At 43.4% G+C, this 20339-nt stretch overlaps 1 protein-coding gene across 1 annotated transcript; it reads right to left on the reverse strand.

Annotated features, from left to right (window-relative positions):
- Positions 1-604: 604 nt before the first annotated feature.
- Positions 605-19934, reverse strand: YPEL5 (yippee like 5). The gene is made up of 3 exons (XM_066611645.1): positions 19792-19934; positions 8101-8261; positions 605-2693 (listed from the first exon to the last, which is right to left on the reverse strand). Exons 2-3 carry the CDS (start codon positions 8239-8241, stop codon positions 2469-2471), a joined length of 366 nt encoding a protein of 121 aa, XP_066467742.1. The 5' UTR covers positions 8242-8261; positions 19792-19934; the 3' UTR covers positions 605-2468.
- Between the last annotated feature and the right edge of the window lie 405 nt (positions 19935-20339).

A 20339-nucleotide genomic window follows, 5' to 3' on the forward strand; every position in this document is an offset into this window, starting at 1 on the left:
CTCTTCCTGTGCAAATCAATTTTGCCCTCCGCTCCCCCAGTCCTTTTTCAAAATCCATCTCCCTCCCCTTTCATCTCTAATGTTTTTATTTTCCGGCCCCTGATACTGTGTCAGATATACGATGATACTGTGTCAGATATACGATGCAGCCCTCATGCCAAAAAGTTTGGAGACCCCTGCTCTACTGTAACATTTTCCCTTTCTATAATTCACAACTATAGAAGAGGAGCTGCGTTACTAGTTTCATCACAATATTTAATCTGAATAAAAGGTTTTCATAATCCTGAATACTATGATACCAACTGCTACTTAGGCCACTTCACTGCACATCTCCAAGCCCTGATAGTTATGAATAAGCAGACATGCACTGCTGCCCATACAGGACCTTGAGGACCCAAATTCTTACTCCTCATCACTGTGCAATAACTACCCATTTATTCCTATTCTCCATCCTGTTTTTTCAGCTAGTGCAGTATCAAGTATTGACTGCTAGTAGTTTAATAAAAAGAAAGATGCCGGTACTTCTAATAATCCTAATGCTGAACATCAATTCACAAAACGCTATTCAAATAATAGTCTAAGAAATGAAACATATCCGAGACTATTCAGGACAAAACATACTTTATTGTACTGCAACATCAAAAATACATGTAGGGTACATCAATGACTGTGCCAATGAGAAGTTGCCAGGTTAGTGAAGCACTCAGGTACTAAAATAGGAATCTACTGAACTCAATAGTACAGTTTACTCATCTGAGGCACAAGCACACTGTTGTTTAAGTATCCTGAATCAGCTCCAGTGCACAAATCTACATGTCTTCCTTCTAAGTTGCATTCTAAAGTTATGTAAAGTTCAACCTAACAGGGGTGCCCAAACTGTAGCTTAGTGGCTGGAAAGCCACAAGTGGAGTGTGAGAAGTACAACCACAGATGCCCTCCAGTTTGCTAGTAACATATGGGAGGAATGGCTTGTGCAACCAAATTCCTAAAGGCACTTGCAGTGGCAGACCCCAGTCCCAAGCCAGTGCAAGTGTGGTTAGGAATGAAGTCATGACCATTGTTCTTCCAGCTAGTTAGGTGCCCCATTTGCATTCATCGCACATTTGTAGGACTTAAACACCATTAGATAGTTCAGAATCCTTTACAGTAAGGCAAATACCTTGTCAGTGAAATATCTCGTAATGACAAGGAGAGTACAAAATTGTGATTAATCTTTGAAGTTGCAGCTCTTCGACTTCGAGAAAATGCAACGTGACAAGCCTTGCTGGCAGCAACATTTGGGCACCCCTGAGTAAGGATAGTTTTCAGAAAACTGCTCAGATGAGCAAGATCTCAGTATTGCAACACAAGTAACTGCTACAAGAAGCACCAGGTAGCCCAGCTACTAAATACAGCCAGATTAGCTTGTTGTGCTGGTGAAAGCAGTAAAGGCGCAGCATGGAAAGATGCAACTAAGAGTAAGAACTTTGACATCAGAAGCAGCATCTGAAGACAAGTGGTTAGCCACTTAAACAGATACAGATTGGATGCCTGGCTGTATGCATTATTGTACATGCTGGCATGCCCTTCTCCTTATGGCCAGGTTTTAATGTCAAGTCAAAGGTTAAAGGGAAAAAAAAGATAAGTGTTTCAACTTCTCTATATAATGAGGTCAGCCATCAGAGGAAAGCAACAGAAATTGCTCCAACCCCATCGCTACTAACAAAATTTTGAAGCAACACGAGACTGGACAGCCATTTCTTTATAGTATTGTGTAAGTTACACCTAGAAAGAGACAAGCAGTTTTGCCTTATTAAAAAAAAGTATCAGTCATATGGTATAAGGGATGCCTAAGAGGAATGACATTGTCTTTGGGTTACCACAAACTAAAAAATAAAATAAAAGAGGAGACAGATAAGCACAGGCTCCTACCAGGCTACTACCAATGAACCCCAACAAGAACATGAATCAATCAATGGCCAGCACAAACTGGACTAGACACTGAACCTTTAGCACTCATCATAAATTCGGACCTCTTCTGAAATCAATAGATCAGGTGAAAAGTCTGGCTAAAAACAAATTGAAATAAGAACAAAAAAGGGAAATAAATTAAAACACGTTGCTAGACCTTCCTTTTGATGTCACGGGTTTTGCAAACTAAAATCCCACTGATCTCTCTAATAAAAAGAAATCTCCAAATTCCTTTCAGAGGATTCACAGCTTCAAATGCAAACATATCTGAGACTGTAAGAGAAAAGATAAGTTACAGCATCCATAGAATATTCTCTCTATAAACATGTCAGAGAAAGGGAGCAAAAAAAGAAGGGGGAACATTTCATCTGAAATTCTCTCACAATCTTTCCCTCTCCGTCGTTCATGAATCCAACGCTGATGCTAAGGTGACAGTGTATGCAAGTAGATTTTTTTTGTGGGTTTTTCACTTTTTTTAAGTTTCAACAGAGAACACTTGAAGACAAGGAAATGTCCATTCAGGAGTTATCAGATGGAACATGCTCCTCAAACCCCTCACTCTCCCGGACCAAAGCTCTTTCAAGAATAACACGACCTTCCTTATAGCGCTGGCTATCTTCGGTAGCAAATTCATAGATCCAGCCTAGTTTGCTGTTGCAGTTCTTGCAGCTCACATCACGAACCATGTGGCGACCAGTGAGCATGACTCGGTCCTGGACTTCACTGTATTGCAAATTTACTACCTGTAGAAGACATCAGAAAGAATCTGAGATGTACTTACTCTAACTGGATATTTTGCAATCACTACTCAAACATGCGACAGCTTAGAGCAGTGCTTTTCAACCTTTTCTCCTCTTAAAGGAGGAAATATCTGGTGTACAACTAAGAATGTGCCTACCAACCTTTAAATTTTTTTTGTCAATAAAATGTTCATCAAAAGGTGGTTCACATTCTTACAAGCAAATAATAACAACAACAACAACAACAGGTATTTATATACCGCCTTTCTTGGTCTTTATTCAAGACGGTTTACATAGGCAGGCTTTATTTAAATCCCTTATTAAACAGGGATTCTTACAATTGAAAGAAGGTTCTTTCTTTCAACAACCACTACATTCAGGTGTTTCATTCCGATCTGGCTTCACATTCTGGCCTCCATCCTCCCATGCTCAGAGCAGATGGAATAGCTCGGCTTCAGCTTGTCAGCTGCTTCAAGGTCGCACGGTGCCGGTGGCCTCGAACTGGCGACCTTGTGGATGTTATCTTCAGGCAGACGGAGGCTCTACCCTCTAGAACAGACCTCCTGCCCATAAATTCCATGAACATCCAAATGACATAAACTGACATATTCAAAATGCTTTTGCGTACAATTAAGTTCACTGACCTGATGATGCTTCAGCCTGCTTCTTCAGCAAGAGTTGATCACTTAATACAACTGACTGAAAAACACTGGTTTAGAGCAGGGGTGCCCAAACCCTGGCCCTGGGGCCACTTGTGGCCCTCAAGTACTCCCAATCCGACCCTCTGAGAGCCCGCAATCTCCAATGAGCTCTGGTCCTCCGGAGACTTGCTGGAGCCCGTGCTGGCCTGACGAAACTGCTCTCAATGTGACGGTCAACTGTTCAACCTCTCAGGTGAGCTGTGGAGCAAGGGCTCCCTCCACTGCTTGCTGTTTCATGTCTGTGATGCAACAGCAGCGAAGGAAAGGCCGGCTTGCTTTGTGCAAGGCCTTTCATGAGCTACTGCAAGACCTTCATTCACTTATATAAGTTCCATCTCTAATGTATTCATTTATGTAAATTTATTCAAATTTGAAATGTAAATTAAATCTTTTTTTTTTTTCCCGGCCCCCGACACAGGGTCAGAGAGATGTGGCCCTCCTGCCAAAAAGTTTGGACACCCCTGGTTTAGAGCACTGACTTTTCAGGTGGGGTGGGGGCGTACTATCAGTGGCAGTGTCACAGGTTAGAAGAAAAGTGCCATTTTGACAGACTGCTTTCAGGCTCCATTATCATTTATGATGCTTTGTTATGATATATAATTTTACCATGCTATAATTACTGCATATTGGTTACCAACTGCTAGAAAAGATTTCCTTTATTACTCCCCCTCCCCATAAAATGTTGCTAGAAAGAAGAACAAAGAGCATGAGAGATGTGTGAACGTGAGAGATGAACAGTTTCTTATCAGTCTAGCAGCAGTGGTTTTGAGATTTCACAGTTACTTTGTCAAGGCCAAGAGAAACCAAGACAAGAGAAAGAAGGAGGCATATCAAGACCCAAACAACAATAGTTTAACCCAAGGCTGTGTAGAGTAGCAGGAATGTGTCATAGACACTGTTCTGCTTACTCTCCCCATCCCCCCAGAGAGGCAAGCTGAAACCAAAACAAAAGACAAAGGAGCCATCCCTGAAGGCAAGCTCTTTTAGAAGTCTCCACCACTGTGCTTCTTTCCAGTTGGGACTGGGCAACAACTCAATGGATTCTGGTCAGCCTAGAAAGAGATAAAGGAGAACTCCACTATCATATGTTCTCCCAACTTAAGTTGCGTGATATCTCAACCCGTTTGTGTCAGTGGTAAGGAAGGATGTGACTAAGATAAATTTCATTCCTTATGCTGTAAACCCATAATACCAGTTTTATCCATTATCACTGATTAGCTTGACGCTTTCATATTTAATGAAAGTTCTTGCTTACATCTGCATTTAATAAATCTTACTTATAATTGATAAACACTGCCTCAACATGCTTCCTGTCCAAGATTAATGAACCTTTTCCTCTGGGCAGGGCAGACTCAATTGAGTCAGAGACTGTTTGTCCCCTAACTGAAGTACTACCTTTTTATTTCTGGGCAGCTTTTTAGGAAAAGGAGGAGGCAGAGAAGATGACAGATGCAAAGACAGATAAGGCTGCTGTACCTTTAAAATCTAAGAGGCAGAAGGAATTTTTTTGGAGGGGGGAGATTTTGGGGTTTTCCAAAGTTAGAAGTGCAGAAAGTGGTGTTATATGTTTTTATTCAAACTGCTATTATAATTATAATTACTTTAAAATCTACTAGGTGAGTGATATAGGTGGCATAGTGTCAGCAAATGCAGCCTCTGTCATTACCCATGCACCTTCCCCATTAATAAAAACTAAATAAAATGGTTTTATTTTTTTCACAGATTCAGGGTTTTTATTTTTTTTTTACAAAAATGTGAAGTGCAGAAAGTGGTGTTGGGTGTTTTTATTTTGTATCACCATTTTCTCCCAGCTCTATCTTCATAAAGTACAGGAAACTCGTATTTTGTAGATAGCTATCTTAGAGACAAAGAGACAGATACTAGGTGCTGCACAGACAACATACTGTGCTGAATGTTGGAATTAGATGGGGTCCTGGATTTCAAGAAGTTAAAAGACGATCAGTTTAGAGAGCATATTAGCAGCATAGTAAACAATCGTAGGAAGAAAGAAAACTTAAGCTACCATTGAACTCTTAGTACAAGGAGCTTTGAAATACTTACCATACAATGGTTCTAAAAAAAACTTCAACACTTGGACTCAGTATTGAGACAAAAGGCAAATACTAATGGTTTTGTTTTCATAAAAGATATGAGCTCCCTAAGGACACAAGATGGATACCTGATTCAATGGTTAGTTTTAGCAAAAAATGCAAGAACATTAATGGATCATCAAAACCAGGTTAGAATACAAGCATGCCCCACATCCGCAGGGAATCTGTTCCACGAACCTCCCACAGATATGGAAACTGCAGATATTGGGGACGCTATAAAAATAGGAACACACGCCCCCTCTCCCGCATGGTTATTACCTTTGTTTTTGAATCTCCTGACAGCTGTGTGGGTGTTTTCTTCCTTTAACTTGCTTATACAGAAGACTGGACTTGCAGGCAATTAGTTTGCCACTAGAGGGAGTGTAGGCAATAGCTTGCATGTGGAGTCTTCAGTTTAAGTTAAAGAAAGAAAACACCCAGGCAGCCTGGAAGATTCAAAAACAAAGGTAATAGCCATGATGGCGGGGGGATGCGGGGCGGGGTTAATCTGCAGATAGGGGGACTCCCCGTGCACCCCTTACCTTTGTTTTTGCATCATGGAGCTGGTAGCTCCGATCTTTCTTCCTGTAACTTGCTTAAACAGAAGACTCCACGTGCAAGATATTGCTTGCACTCCCTCTAGTGGCAGACTAATTGTCTGCAAGTCCAGTCTTCTGCATAAACAAGTCAAAAGGAAACACTTGCGAAAACATCAGGAGATTCAAAACAAAGTTAATGGCTACATGAGGGGCAGGGGTCCCATACCTGCAGATAACTGAAATCGCGGATAAGGATCCGCTGATGTGGGGGCACACCTGTACTTGCTGATGGTGCTAGGCTCACAAGTGGAAAGAACAGAGACAATCTTAGTAATGCTATCGCATCAGTCTTTCATAAAGGATAGAGAAACACAAAATTAATGTGCTTCAATGGACAGTGTACATAAAAACTTATGAGAAATCTAAATTTGGAGAGTAAAGTTGAAGCAGAAAGACTAAGTTAAGCATTTAATTTTCTCTACTGGTAAACCTGTTTAAGAAAATACCCATATGGTCCATCCCTCAACCATAGCTTGATAAATGGCACCTTCTATCCAACAAGCCAGAACTTGTATAGATTTCTCAGGGAACCACACTGATGTTGGAATTCTACACATTTTATGTTCTTCAAATCCTGCAAGTATTCATATAAAGGGGCCCACAGTAAAGTCCCCGTTATTATTATTATTTAGAAGATTGATAGCCATTTCCTCCCCTCCTGGGGAATATAATTATGACAAACAATGGCCCTTGGACATTTGATGCCATTTTCTAAAAATTGGTCTTTACACAAGCAGAACACTACACCTTTGAAATCTGCAGTTGGCCTTCTTCCCAATCCTTTAGTATTTGTCACTCTCAAATTTTCAAATTTCTTAGCAACTGAAGATTAACTTTTTTCTTAAAAAATGCAAGGATTCTCAGATCCTAGAAGCAGCCCACGGGCCACCCAAAGGCAGGCAATTCAATGACAGTTTAAGGCAGTGGTTCTCAATCTGGGGTGTTGTGACACCCCAGTCTGAGAGCCCTGGGCTCTGCCCCCTTAAGGGGAGGACAGCAGTGACGTAATCCTCTGGATTGTGCTTCTGATCAGGGCACAGGGCGTGTTTCCACTCACCCCACCTGCACAGCCTTCCAGGGGTCAAAGGAGCCCAGTGCCAGCCACAGCAGGTCTCTCCATGCAGTGCAGACCCCTGCAAAATGCGATTGCAACCACGTCCAATTTTGTGATTGAGAAACAGTAAGTGGTCACGATCACGATTGCATTCTACAGGGGTCTGTGCTGCATGGAGAGCCTTGCTAAGGCTGGCGACAGGCTCATCCGATCCCCAGGAGGTTGCTGCAAGTGGGGGTGAGTGGAAGCACGCTCCTGCACCCCTACACAGCAGCGTGATGCTGGTCATCGTATCACTGCCTTCCCCCCATCCCTGCCGCCTTCCTCCCACCCGAGCAAAACTTACAGGCTCTCAAACTCTACTAGAGAGTTTGAGAACCACTGGTTTAAGGTCACTTCATGGACAGCAATTTCTATACAGACATCACAGTGAGACACGTTCCCCAGTCACTCACATACAACCATACACATATAGCTTCCTATAAGGAAGTAACACCTGTGCAAGAAATTATGGCATGTGAAGCAGTCCTCAGAAAAACATGCCCACTTTAACACACATTTAAGACATCTGCAGTTGAGTAGCATCCCAACTAGTGTTTCTGCTTTTGGAAGCTTCCTTTGTGAAATGGACAGTTCTACTCCTGCAAGGACCCCTTCCACTTGTGCAAGGATATACTTAGGTAAATATTTCCTACCACACTGATCTGGATAGCTTTCAGCTGGTGTTCATGCCCCACACAACTATGCAATGCAGGAGAAAAGTGCAGCCACACACTTTAATATTCAAGTATTTATACCTTGCTTTTAGTAACAGCAACAGAACAATTTACAATACTTTAAAAGGTAACCAAAACTTCACAGTTAATTATAGCAGCAGCAGGACCACAATTCATGCCACAGAATAAAAAGCCTTCTGGTACAAAAAGTGTGTGGGTGCTGAACTAGGCACAGGTGAGGTTAACTAACCTTATTGAAGAGGAAGGCTCGTCCTGTGGCTCCTGTGAAACGGGTAGATATGAGCTCTGAGCGATTGGTCAAGATTGTGTCACAATTTGCACAGGAAAACAGGCGAGTACCACCAATATGATCCAAGAAAATCCGACCCATTGTTCACGTATGCTGGAGTCCTGAAAGTAGAGAGAGATTCCACTGATTCCGCCATCAATTCATGTCAAAAGACTTTTTTCAAAAGCTGGGATATAATAATGCAGAAAATTTAGAAGACATTCAAGTATTGATTAACACTCTACTCACTCAGGTATAGAGTATCTCAGTGGTTCTCAAATGTTTTAGCTTGGGACCCACTTTTTAGAATGACAATCTGTCTGGGATCCACCAGAAATAATGTCATGGCCAGAAGTGACATCATTAAGCAAATTAAAATAAATAAATAATTGTGAATAATTAAAGTAAAACAAATAATTAAATAAGGGGAGATGAGATGGGGATGTCAACCCTGTTCCACCAAGTGAATTATCTCTGTAACCTGCCTGCAATAACCTCAACCCCCACCTCAAAATAGTATGATTTTTAGTCCTATCCAATGCCGAGTGCAATTGAAATTCTTATATTTAAACCAGTTCAGTGTGATTTGGGTTGAAATCAGTTTAAAATCTAGCATGTTTTTTGGGGGGTTAGATTGATATTCAAAGCTTCCCTCTAAACAGCATTAAAACCTCAGACTGGTGAGGAGAGGAAATTAGGCTCCGTTGGGGGGGGGGGGGTAGTTTGGACTATCAGGATCCACCTGGTTTTACAAGTCTAAAAAAGCAAAATAAAATTACTGTACCAGCTGAAACCTCTGTTTTTATCCTTTTTAGTGGGAGGAGGGCCTGACTTCTGGAGCATTTGTTGAGTTCCACTTTCATCACATGAGGACTATTATGACGGCCATGCATTCCCCTTTGGCTGACCTTCAACACCAGCCAAGGCACGTTGTGTTGTCACAACACAAACGTGAAGCTTGGTTTTGCTTTCCATAGAACTCAATACATTTGTCAGCCTGGAGTGAGGGCATTTCCTTCTTGTGGGGCTGCATTCAGGCGTTTAATTCCTTTCGGCCTGCCCTTCGAAACAAACCAATGCACGTTTGTCCAATCGCAAGTAAACGTGCGATATGTTTCAGTTTCACTTTCCATAGGGCTCCATGCATTTGCCTTCTCAGCTATCAGTTTATCAGTTAAAGCTTTGCGTCCCACCAACAATCAGGTCGCGACGCACCAAGTGGGTCGTGAACCACAGTTTGAGAAACACTGCAGTATCTTTTTCTTTACCCCTACTGGAACAAAAAGCAGCTGAAAGGAGAAATTTGTGCAGAAATTAACTTGACATGAAAAGGTTAAGCACCCCGAACCTTAGCTATCCCCCTGCTAAAACTTGCAGCCTCCCAAGACTACTTTTCATTTTCAGAGATAGTGATCAACTTTTGTGCCAAGTGAACATACACACTGGAGAAAACAACTGATAGCAAACTAGACTGGTTTATGTATGGCAAATGGGATAGTCTGTATCACATTATATTTGTGAGGACAATCTATCACTCAGGGGGTATGCAACGTGAACCAAACTACAATTTCTGGTGATCCAATTTCTGGTGACATGTATTTCTAGATGCTATCAGTACAGACACAGCCAGTAATGAAGTTCAGCTCTGACCATCTGTTGATAATCTCTCAGAAGATCATTCAAATCTGCACAGCATGAAAACATATTATTGTATACTCTTATATCACACATTAGAATTTTCTCCATCAAGGTAATTTTAGATATCAAAATCTAATTTTAGTTAAATATTATCTTTTAAAAAATAACAGTAAGCTCCTCCAATAAAATAGTATTGGATCACACTACATGACACTGAATACACAAAGGCAAGCCTACATCTATGGCCTTTTAAACACATGCAGCCAAACGCTGGAGAGACTTAGGGCAGGGGTGCTCAAACTTTCAACTTTAGGGATGCTGGACCTTTAACAAGTGTATAGAAGAGAGAATTGCAGCAGGTGCAACTTGTCATCCCACAGATGACATATATCAATCAAGTTGCAGCAGGTGCAACTTGTCATTCCACAGATGACAAGCTGCACCTGCTGAAATTCTCTCTTCTATACACTTGTTAAAGGTCCAGCATCCCTAAAGTTGAAAGTTTGAGCACCCCTGACTTAGGGGCTAATCCTATCCAATTTGCCAGTGCCGGTGCTTCTGTGCCAATGAGGTATGCTCTTCTTCTGACCTCAAGGTATGGGAACATTTGTTACCTTATCTTAGGGTTGCATTGCGGCTGCACTGGTACTGGTAAGTTGGATAGGATTGGACCCTTAAAAGGCTATTTTTGCCTTGGGGAGGGGAGAAAACTGGCTTTGAAGCATAATAGATTGCACATTTTTTGTCCTATATTTTTATAATCTTATGAAGAGAGGGAGTAGCAAAATCACCATGGGCACTGGAATCCAGCCACTAGCACCAAGACAACACTACCTCTCTTTCTCCAAAGGCAACCCACGAAGTTCATCTTAGCGATATTGTATTCTTGCTTTATGTCCACTACCCTTAGTCATGTATACATCAAACCTTTCCTTTAAAGAAAAAAAAAATACAAAAACCTCAATTTGTCATGATTTCAATCACCCAAAGGCTGCAAAGAAAATCCAAGTTGCCCAAATCTATATCAATCAAGCTTCTCGTGAAGAGACTAACAGTCCAATCCTATCATCAGTGGAGCTGCTAGGTGCAGCAGCACCAAAATACTGACTGTCAGAGGTTTACCTTGGGAGAAAAGGGACTTTCATCCCCTTCTCCCAAGTAAAAACACAGGCCCTGTAATCAGGCTACTTGAGTCTGCACCAGCTATTTTTCCAGCACAGACTGCAGAGCCTCTGTGTCTGGCTTTTCAGCCCAACATGGAGGATAGGATCTGGGCCAATCCCCTCCACCCCAGAACACTTCCCCTCCCACCCCAAAAACTTGCAGCACTACTTGGCGGTGCAATTTATCATCGGGCACTCCCGTTGCATCCTCTATCTGGCATTGTGCCCAGAATCAACTGGCCTGGCGCCGGCCTGCCATACTCAGAGAGTGCATTAAACATTGCTTTACAGCACATTTATGACACTCAGCAACGGTGCTAGGTCCAGATAGGATTGAGCCCCAAAACTCTGTCAAAGATTAAATATATCATAATTGAAGTACACCATGAAGCAGGCTATTACTTATGTCAGATGAGTTAACTGTCCTCAATCATGCCCCAGTTCAATTTGCAGTAAGGTTTAAATCTGAAAACTCAGAGAATCCAGTTAGTAAGGAAGGTTTTTTTCCATCACTATTTTAAAATAGTGTTTGATGAATTTAATTCACTATGTTTGAAAGTAAGCATGACTGGTCAATGAATTGGCTACTGATAGGGACAGAGACCTTTTAAACAACAAACTAGAGCCTAACTAGATTATGTTGATGCAACCAATGCTAGCTGGATCTGGAACATTCTGCCCTGCAAAAATGAGGGAAGCTGAACACTGCTTTAAAAATGAAAACATTTTCATTCCATAAATATCCACCCTGTAGATGTGATTCACCAAGGAGAAAATGAAATACAAATTACACTGTGCCTTTCCTTTTGTTTTACACTGTCACTTTGGCATTTTTAACAGCTATATCTATAAATTGAACCACCAACCTATTATTAAACCAAACTATTTGAGCACAAAGATCCAAGTATTTGTTTGTGAGTAAATTTAGAAATTTAAAGTTTGACTAACTTTAAATTTCTAGGCAGCCAAACATTTTAACTTTCATTTTCTCGTCCATCTATACGTTGCATTTAAATTATGGAACAGTGGCTTCACCATCATTTTCTTAACCAGCATGATGCATTTCTTTCACCTTGTGCTTAATGCCAAACCTGTAAAGTTTTCTTTCATGGTCAAGTGCTACTGTAAGATAAGTATCTCTTTCAGGATGAGCCAGCTGGTGAATATGTAAAGAATAATAATAAAGCAAGTTCTGAATACGTAACACTCTTCTTCCTTAGTATGCAAGAATCAGAATAAATGAAGAACAGTATGCAAGATAGTAAATTAATTAACATTTCAAGAAACAAAGGTTAGTTCAAGACAACAGTTTAGAATGAGCATGATTAAATAAAAAGTTTTAGTAGAAAGACTTCCATTCTGACACATGAATTATAAATGTTACACACCACAAATCTGAATATGTTCCTCAAATACTTGCACAAAGAAAGACACTTTGTACCAGAATGTTCCAGGAGACTGTTCAGAAATCTCTGTTTGTATATAACACATCAGCTCCATCACCTAAGATTTTTAGAGGCGATTCTTGTCCTGTTCTGTATCTCCCTTAAAACTGGACTTACTGAATGACCCTCTTATAAAAAATAGCTTTTCATTGTAAAACACAAAGGTAGTGGGGAAAACTATCCTTACAATGAATCCTGTACTTATGGCTTGATACTGGGAGCCAGGTACTGGAAAGGCATCATCTGCTGATCCATTTGGGTGACTTGCATGCCTATTTTATATCTAGTTATTATTATTAACAGTATTTATATACCGCTTTTCAACTAAAAGTTCACAAAGCGGTTTACAGAGAAAAATCAAACAACTAATGGCTCTAGTGTTCTTTAAGCCTGAATTAATTCCTTTCTAAAGAAGCTGCTAATGTTGATTCCAAGCAGCACTCAAGTACAAAATTTTGCCATGGCTACAGGTCATAGGACACATCCTGTTTGTTTGGGAATATTATGAAGAAATCCTTCCAGTCGATAAAAAAGGAAAATATGACAAGCCTAAGTAATACAACAAAGAGATACAAGATTTATATATGTTCATAGGTTTTCATGGCCAGCAATAATCCAACAATCTGACATATATTTATTCGAGTGAGAAGACCACGGTTATGTAAAAGAATTAGAATCCATTTTTTTTAAAAGGTCCAAATACAAGATTTGGTTTGCAAGAATGAAACAAACCAATACCTGTGTAGTTACAAAAACTAATTAGTAGGTACTTTTAAGGAAGTATCCAAACACTTTTAAAAAATCAATAATTTAGAATGAACTGCTTCCCTCTCTAATAATGGATTTTTTCTACCCTTCTACCCATTCTGGCTTTCTGTGTACATCTCTATAAATTTTATTAATATACTTGAGGGGTCCAGGGTTCAATCACAAATGTTAAATAAGATCCCTATGTACAATTACCCATATTTAGTTTGAAATGCTTTCCGTGCTTCATGAAGTTACATATTTTGATAATTAACTGGCAATCCTAACACCTGTAATGAAAACCCTTAGTAACTTGAGATTATAGGCACTGAACTTGGCTCTTCAATCATATACAAATTAGGTCTACCATGAATTACCAGCCATTTTACTACCAGGGCTTTTGTACCTTTGAACAGGTCTGTGACAGGCACTCTCTTTGTCATTATACATTCCAAGACTACACATAGGCCACACACTGACAAGCATCCAGCCAGCTGGAATCACAACCATTACCCTAATAGGAATGCAGTGCTATTACCCACCCTGCTATGAGCAGTTTTAATCTTAAATAGCAACGGTGCTAACAGTTCAAACCTTCAGGCAGTAGGTGAGAACATCCAAGGCAACAATTTCTCTTCTGTGGCTCTGCCTATTCCACTCAACACAACGGAAACCACCCCAACACAAAAATATACAACATTCAAAATAATACTTTAACATGTTTCAGGCATACCGACACAAATCTTCTGGTCCCATGGGTAAGTCAGCCCAAGACACAGAACAGCAACATTTGAGATAGTTCATATAAATATACTGAGGATATCCATAGTAGCCAGAATACTGCCACCACAGCATGATTGTCCCAGCAGCCCCAGATGCCTTGCAAAACAAACAAAAGTGACATTTTACTTATGACTGTGATCAACGCTTCCTCCCTCACACCCAATCCATCTGTTTGTCATTCAACAAAGCAACTCAACTTTAATGCTTTAACTCTTTTAAAGAAAAGTAATGTCTTACTCAATCTTGCATCTGCCTTAAAGTGAACACCTTCACTGCTTTCAGAAATACTTACCAAAGCCAGGGAGCATAATTAAGCAAGATAGTAGCTCTTCATGAAAGCTGCAATCCTATGAACACTTCCTTGGGAGTATGCTATGTCAAACACAGTGGCATTTACTTTTGGGTAAATATGCATAAGCTGAGCTGATGCGGCAAACAGATTCTGCTTTAAATAAAATTATGCTTCTTAATGCATGCTATAAAGTCATTTTTGCTAATCGCTCAGATGTGCACGTTAAAGATGTCCAATCACCTGCATACTCTATAAAAATGGGTATTTTTGTTCTTATTAAGCTGCCATAAGGATTTCTGTTCCAATGATAAGAACAAATATGCTGTGTCAGACAAGGGAACGTTTAGCTCATACTCTTTGACAGTGATCACTGAGGTGCTGCAGGCAAATTCATAAGAAGATTAAGATCCATCCCTCACTTGTCCACCCAGCACCTGGTGATCAGAATCACACTGCTTTCAAAGTGCTCAGGCTGCACAGCTTGTAGCTGCTGACTAAGGGCCCAATCCTATGGTCCGCACTGCGCCTTGTGGTGCCGCCAAGCAGGGGGGCCCCGGGCAGCTCAGGATTGGGCTACCCTTAGGACTGGGCTGTAATACAACTGCCGTGACCTCTGCAGATTAACTGCTGCCTACAACTCTTTGATTGTCTTAACCTTGCTGCCAATTACAGACTACCTTTGAGTAGTGGTTTTCCTTCCAGGGGCCACTCACCTATTCACTGCCCCTGACTCAAAATTGCAGTAACTCAATTGCGGTGGCATCATCATCACTGCAATTAACTCAGGCTTGCCACCTCTTTCATTCCCCCTTTGAAAATAATGGGGGAAGCAGGAGGCAGAACAAGCTCTGAAAGAGTTATTCATGCCACTCCTAGTGGTGCAGAAGGCTCCAATGGAGCTTTTTCACACCACTGGAAGGCACCCAAGAGACAAGCTCTTCCCTTTTAATTAAAGGGTGGAGAGGAAGGTGGCCCTCAGATCGGTGCAGAACCATGCCAACAGTGGCCATGAGAGTGCAGCCACTGTTGGTGCAGTTCTGACCATGAAAAAAGCCAACGGCTGGGGGAGTGGGTTGCGGTGCTGCCCCCTGGGTGTCTAAATTACAGGCACCCAGGGCATTTGCACCCCATGCTCACCCCCAAGCATACCACTGCCTTTGAGAATACATAATGTTTGTAACCAGCATGAGTTATTCTAATGTCCTGAGAACACACATATTGCTAAAAGGTCTTAAATCCAAACAGATGTTTCCATCGGAATCCTTTCCAGCAACATATGCATTTTCCTTATTGGTCAAAAGCTAGGCTTTTATCTGCACAATCCTATGTGTCTACTCAGAAATTTAGTCCCATTATGTTCAATGGTGAATACTGAACTGCAGCCTAAAATAACTCCATCAGGTTCTATAACTTCATGAAACAGTAGATATGGACCACCACCAAGGTCTTCTCAGCCTTCTATATTCAGACTCAGTCTTCTATTTTCCATAAGTCCAGGTTATTCAAGTTCTACAGGGAATTCACAAATTTTTTCTCCATGACCTTCCCTTCGCCATGCATGACATCCACATGCATGCTTGGATCATGCACAGTTCAGCACATCCTCAGCTTCCTTGACAACCTGCATTCAGAATTCTGTATGTTTGAAGAAAAAAGCAGCAACAACCAAGGTGTCTCAAACAACATGTGCCTGTTGGAAAGATTTAGTTAAATACCCAGATGACTAACACACAGCATGCCATGTACAACACAGGAAGTCAAAACTCCTTCGGGAAAACACACGAGAGTCCTAATTAAATACTTTTGATGCACAGTCATGCAAAAATGCTCAAAGCCAATATGAAGTGCAGCCCTGCTGTACTGGTTCTAATGCCTATCTAGTCCAGCATCCTGATCCACATTGTGGCCTTTCGGGTACCTCTGGGAAATCTACAAACATGAAAGAAAGGCATACGCAATTCTTCTTGTTGCTTCCCAGCAACTGGTACACAGAGGCTGCTGTACCTGGAAGTAGTACACAGTGATCCTGACTAGTAGCTATGGAAAGACTCAACTGCCACAGTTTGATAACAAATTCAATATGTTAAGTAAGTATTGCCTTTTTCTATCCAGGATCTCCCACCAATTGGTTTCACTGAATGACCCCTAATTCAAGTGTTGTAAAAGAGGAAGAAGAAACCACCCCTCTCTCACACACACACGCATAATTTGATAAGCCTCAAATATGTCTCCCATTTGCCATGTTTTTTCCTAAACTAAAAAGCCCAAATGTTACTTCTTTTATGTACTGTACTTCTTGTTTACGAATGTACTTCTTCATAAACAAGGTGTTCTAGCACGCTAATCATATTGGTTGACTTTTTCTGCATTTTTTTCAGCTTTATAACATTGCTTTTGAGATGTCATGACCAGAACTGTGTACATATTGCAGCACTGACTTATGGACCTTGCATTTTAAAAAACTTTCCTAATGATCCCTAGCATAGTCCCCAACACATAACTTGATTTCTTCACAGCTGCCACACACCAGGTCGACATTTCTATTCTCGAACCCTGCTAACTAGGTAAGAAGCACTTTTTCAAATGGGTGCTCCTCTTTTATTTAGCAGGGGAAGAGTAACTGGTTCACCTCACCCAGCAGTGCCTTTTCTAGTGAATGTCTGCTGGTGTTCTTTTTTCATCTTTTTAGATTGTGAGCCGTTATGAGGGAGGAAGCCATTAGTTATTTGATTTTCTCTGTAAACTGCTTTGTGAACTTTCTGTTGAAAAGAGGTATATAAATACTGTTAATAATAATAATATTATTCACTACAACCCCATTATCTCTTTTCCTGGTTTGTCACATTTCAGGTTCAAGTTTCCTGAGGGGCACTGCTATTCTACAGAGCTGTGAGACCTCTAAGGCTTTTGTTCTTGGAGTTTCAAAAAGAGAGAAAGGGCAACATTCTGACATCTGCTAGACCTTGGGGCTAACTGTAGCTACACATGAAAGGAACACGAAGACTTCCCCTACATTTTCAGAGACAAGGGTGTAAAAAACACCTCCTTTGTCTAGCCTACATTTATAACCCAAGTGGAATTCCATGGTGAAACTTAAGGCCACAAAACACAAAGTCCCATCCCCCCGGGCTCCTATCCAGGCAATCAATCAATGCTCAACCCACATACCCACCACATGTCAGGTACATAACTGGAAATGTACCCTGTTATTGAAGAAGAGCTGTTTACTGCACATGACTATAGTCCAAACAGATTTTGGATAGCTGGCACAAATTAGCAGCTTAAAGTCCAATCATATCCAATTTTCCAGTGCCAGTGCCAATGGCGCATGCACTGCTTCCTGTGCTAGGGAGGCAGTCAGAGGCCTCCACAAGGTAAGGGAATGTTTATTCCATTATCTCAGGGTCGCATTGTGGTTGCACCAGTGCTGGAAAGTTGGATAGGATTGGGCCCTAAGAGACTGAACTAGGATATCTCAGGGCCCAATCCTATCCAACTTTCCAGCACTGATGCAGGCATGGCAAGGGGAAGTTTGCGGCATCTGCAGTGGAGAGGCAGTCACGGAGGCCTCCTCAAGGTAATGGAATGTTTATTCCCTTACCTCAGGGCTGCATTGCAGCTGCATCAGCACTGGAAAGCTTGATAGGACTGGGCCCTCAAACTCGTACTTAAGCCCTGCTACCATTTTAGATAACCCTCTAAATCTCAGCTCCCAAATACTAATGACCTCTCTTACAGTGTTATTATACAGAATACAGAAAACAATGATTATGAACACTGTATAATGAACCACTGTATACTTTTAACACACTAACAAATACAAATATCACATATTGCTTTGCAAAATGCACTTCACTTAATCAGGGTGATCTGGGCACCCTGAAGAATTCCATTTCAAGATGTGTGGGAAACTGATAAGTACCACAATTCATCCTTTAAGATGGGGTGACTGGTGGGGGGGGGGGCAGGATGGCCAGATATTCCTTTTTCCCCAGGACATGTCCTCTTTTTTAGCCCGCTGTCCTGGAAATGTCCTCCTTTCCCCTGCAGGCAGTACATAGCCTTCTTGTAATTAACAAACTTTGGCTGCAATCCTAACCTCATTTTCCTGGGAGTAAATCCCATTGAACACAATAGGACTTACTTCTGAGTAGATCTGGTTAGGATTGTGCCCTCAATGCAATCAATTATACGTGACATAGTTTTAAATTCAATAAGTAATATAGTGTTTCAGTTAACCATGTAAGAAGTTATTTTTGCTGTTTGCCCCCCTCCTCACAGACCCCCCCCCACATGCCATGGGAGAGCTGGTGGGATGTGGGGAGAGTTAACCCTATACAATCCATACAGGAGCGTTTTCAGCTTTTGTTTTGCAGCTTCCTTGTTGGACGTCCTACATTTTGGGGCGCCTCCTCCTTCTGTTTTCTGGTCAGCGGGGGGGGGAGTCAAAAGTCCCCCCAGATCCGATTCTCTGCACACAGCCCTCTAAGTGGGAGATGAGGAAGTCATTTCCAAGGCTGAGGGTCATGGAGAGAAGCAGACACCCGAAGCGGTGGGGGGCGGGGGCAGCCCACAGCCTGCTTCTCCCCGATAATGTTCTCATCCCTGGAGCAGCTGCTACATCGGGGCAGGGCGACTGTACTCCCCCCGCCCCCCCAGCGCTCCAGGACCAGAACGTCCCGCCCCCGCCTGTAAGCCAAACGACAATGCTACACAAGCAGCTGCGGGCTGCCGCGGGTCACCTGCTCGGCCGCGGCCCAATCGGCACAGGCCCTGCCCCGTCTGGCTCCACAGCGAGGCTCTCCCTGTGAGGCGGCTTCACAACAAACAGGAGGAAGCAGCTGGCGGGGGCGGGGCTCACAATGTGGCCCCATTGTGAGCGACACCGCCCACGCGGGGCCCGGCGGGGGCCTGCAGGCAGGGGCTGCAAGAACTAGCAGGACAAAGGGGGGGGAGGCGCAGGGGCAGAGCCCAGCCGCGGCGAGGCGCTGCTGGACGGGGCCGGGGTGGGGCGCAGAGCCGCACAAACAAGAGGCCGGAAGCGGCCGCCCGTCTCCTCCCGCGTCCCCCCGGGGCCAGAGCTGGAGGACGAAGGAGAGGCGCTCCAGGCGAAGCAGCGGGGGAGGCGGCTCAGGAGAGGGCTCTTGGCAGGCGCTTCAGAGCCCCGTCCCGTGCCTGCCTCCTCAGAAGTCAGTCCCCTTGGACTCCCAGGCGTGTCCGCTCAGAAGTAAGCCCCACTGTGGCAAACAGCACCTGCTCCGAGAGAAGTGCTGACAGGCGCGCGGCCCCAGCCAGCCCAGGCCGACGGCCCGGTCGGAGGAGGGCGCAGTCGGGGGCTGTGAGGGTGATGATGGTGCGGGGCGTCCCGTGCTGCGCACTCAGGCGCGGGGGCCTGGAGAGGCTCCCCCTGGGGGGGAGGGGCCCTCAGGGGAGCGAGGAGGGAGACAGACACGGGGCTCAGCGAGGGCGGGCACACCGAAGAGGGGCTCCAACGCACACGGGGGGGGCGGGCATGCTGGCGAGCCTGGCCAGGGTCCGCGGTCACCCCGGCAACTTCGCCCCTCCCCAGTCCAACGGCCGTTACCTGGGGCAACACGGACCGCGCGGCGGCCTGGACGACCCAACAGCACCAGGGGTAGGGGGCCGACGACGACGCACCGTTTCCGTGCCCGACAGGTCACCCACTGACTGCTTGCCCAACTCAGCTGAGCGTCTCTCTTCCCCTAAGCCCCGCCCCCGAGTGCCCATCACCGCCACGCCGTCGCGGTAGCAACGCCCCCTCCCGCGCGCTGCCACGCCCCTTCACTTGCTGCCTGCGCGCAGACGCGAAAGCCATGTGGGGGGAGGGGGCCGCTTAAAGGGCCAGGCTGCGGCGGAAAGAGCTGGTGGAAGAACTGGCTTCAATGGGGGTGATTTCCTGGGAGTAAGCCCCATTGACTGTAGTGGGACTTAGTAGACGGGTATAGACTTGGGCTCTTAGTGTGAGAGCCCCAGCCTGTGCACTTCTACTCAGAAGTAAGTCCCATTATAGTCAATGAGGCTTGCTCCCAGGAAAGTGCGCATAGGATGTTGCCTAAGAGCCCAATTCCAGCCATGTCTACTCAGAAGTAAGTCCCATTACAGTCAATGGAG

The sequence above is a fragment of the Tiliqua scincoides genome, chromosome 1 (assembly GCF_035046505.1).
Source record: "Tiliqua scincoides isolate rTilSci1 chromosome 1, rTilSci1.hap2, whole genome shotgun sequence".
Taxonomy (NCBI): Eukaryota; Metazoa; Chordata; class Lepidosauria; order Squamata; family Scincidae; genus Tiliqua; species Tiliqua scincoides.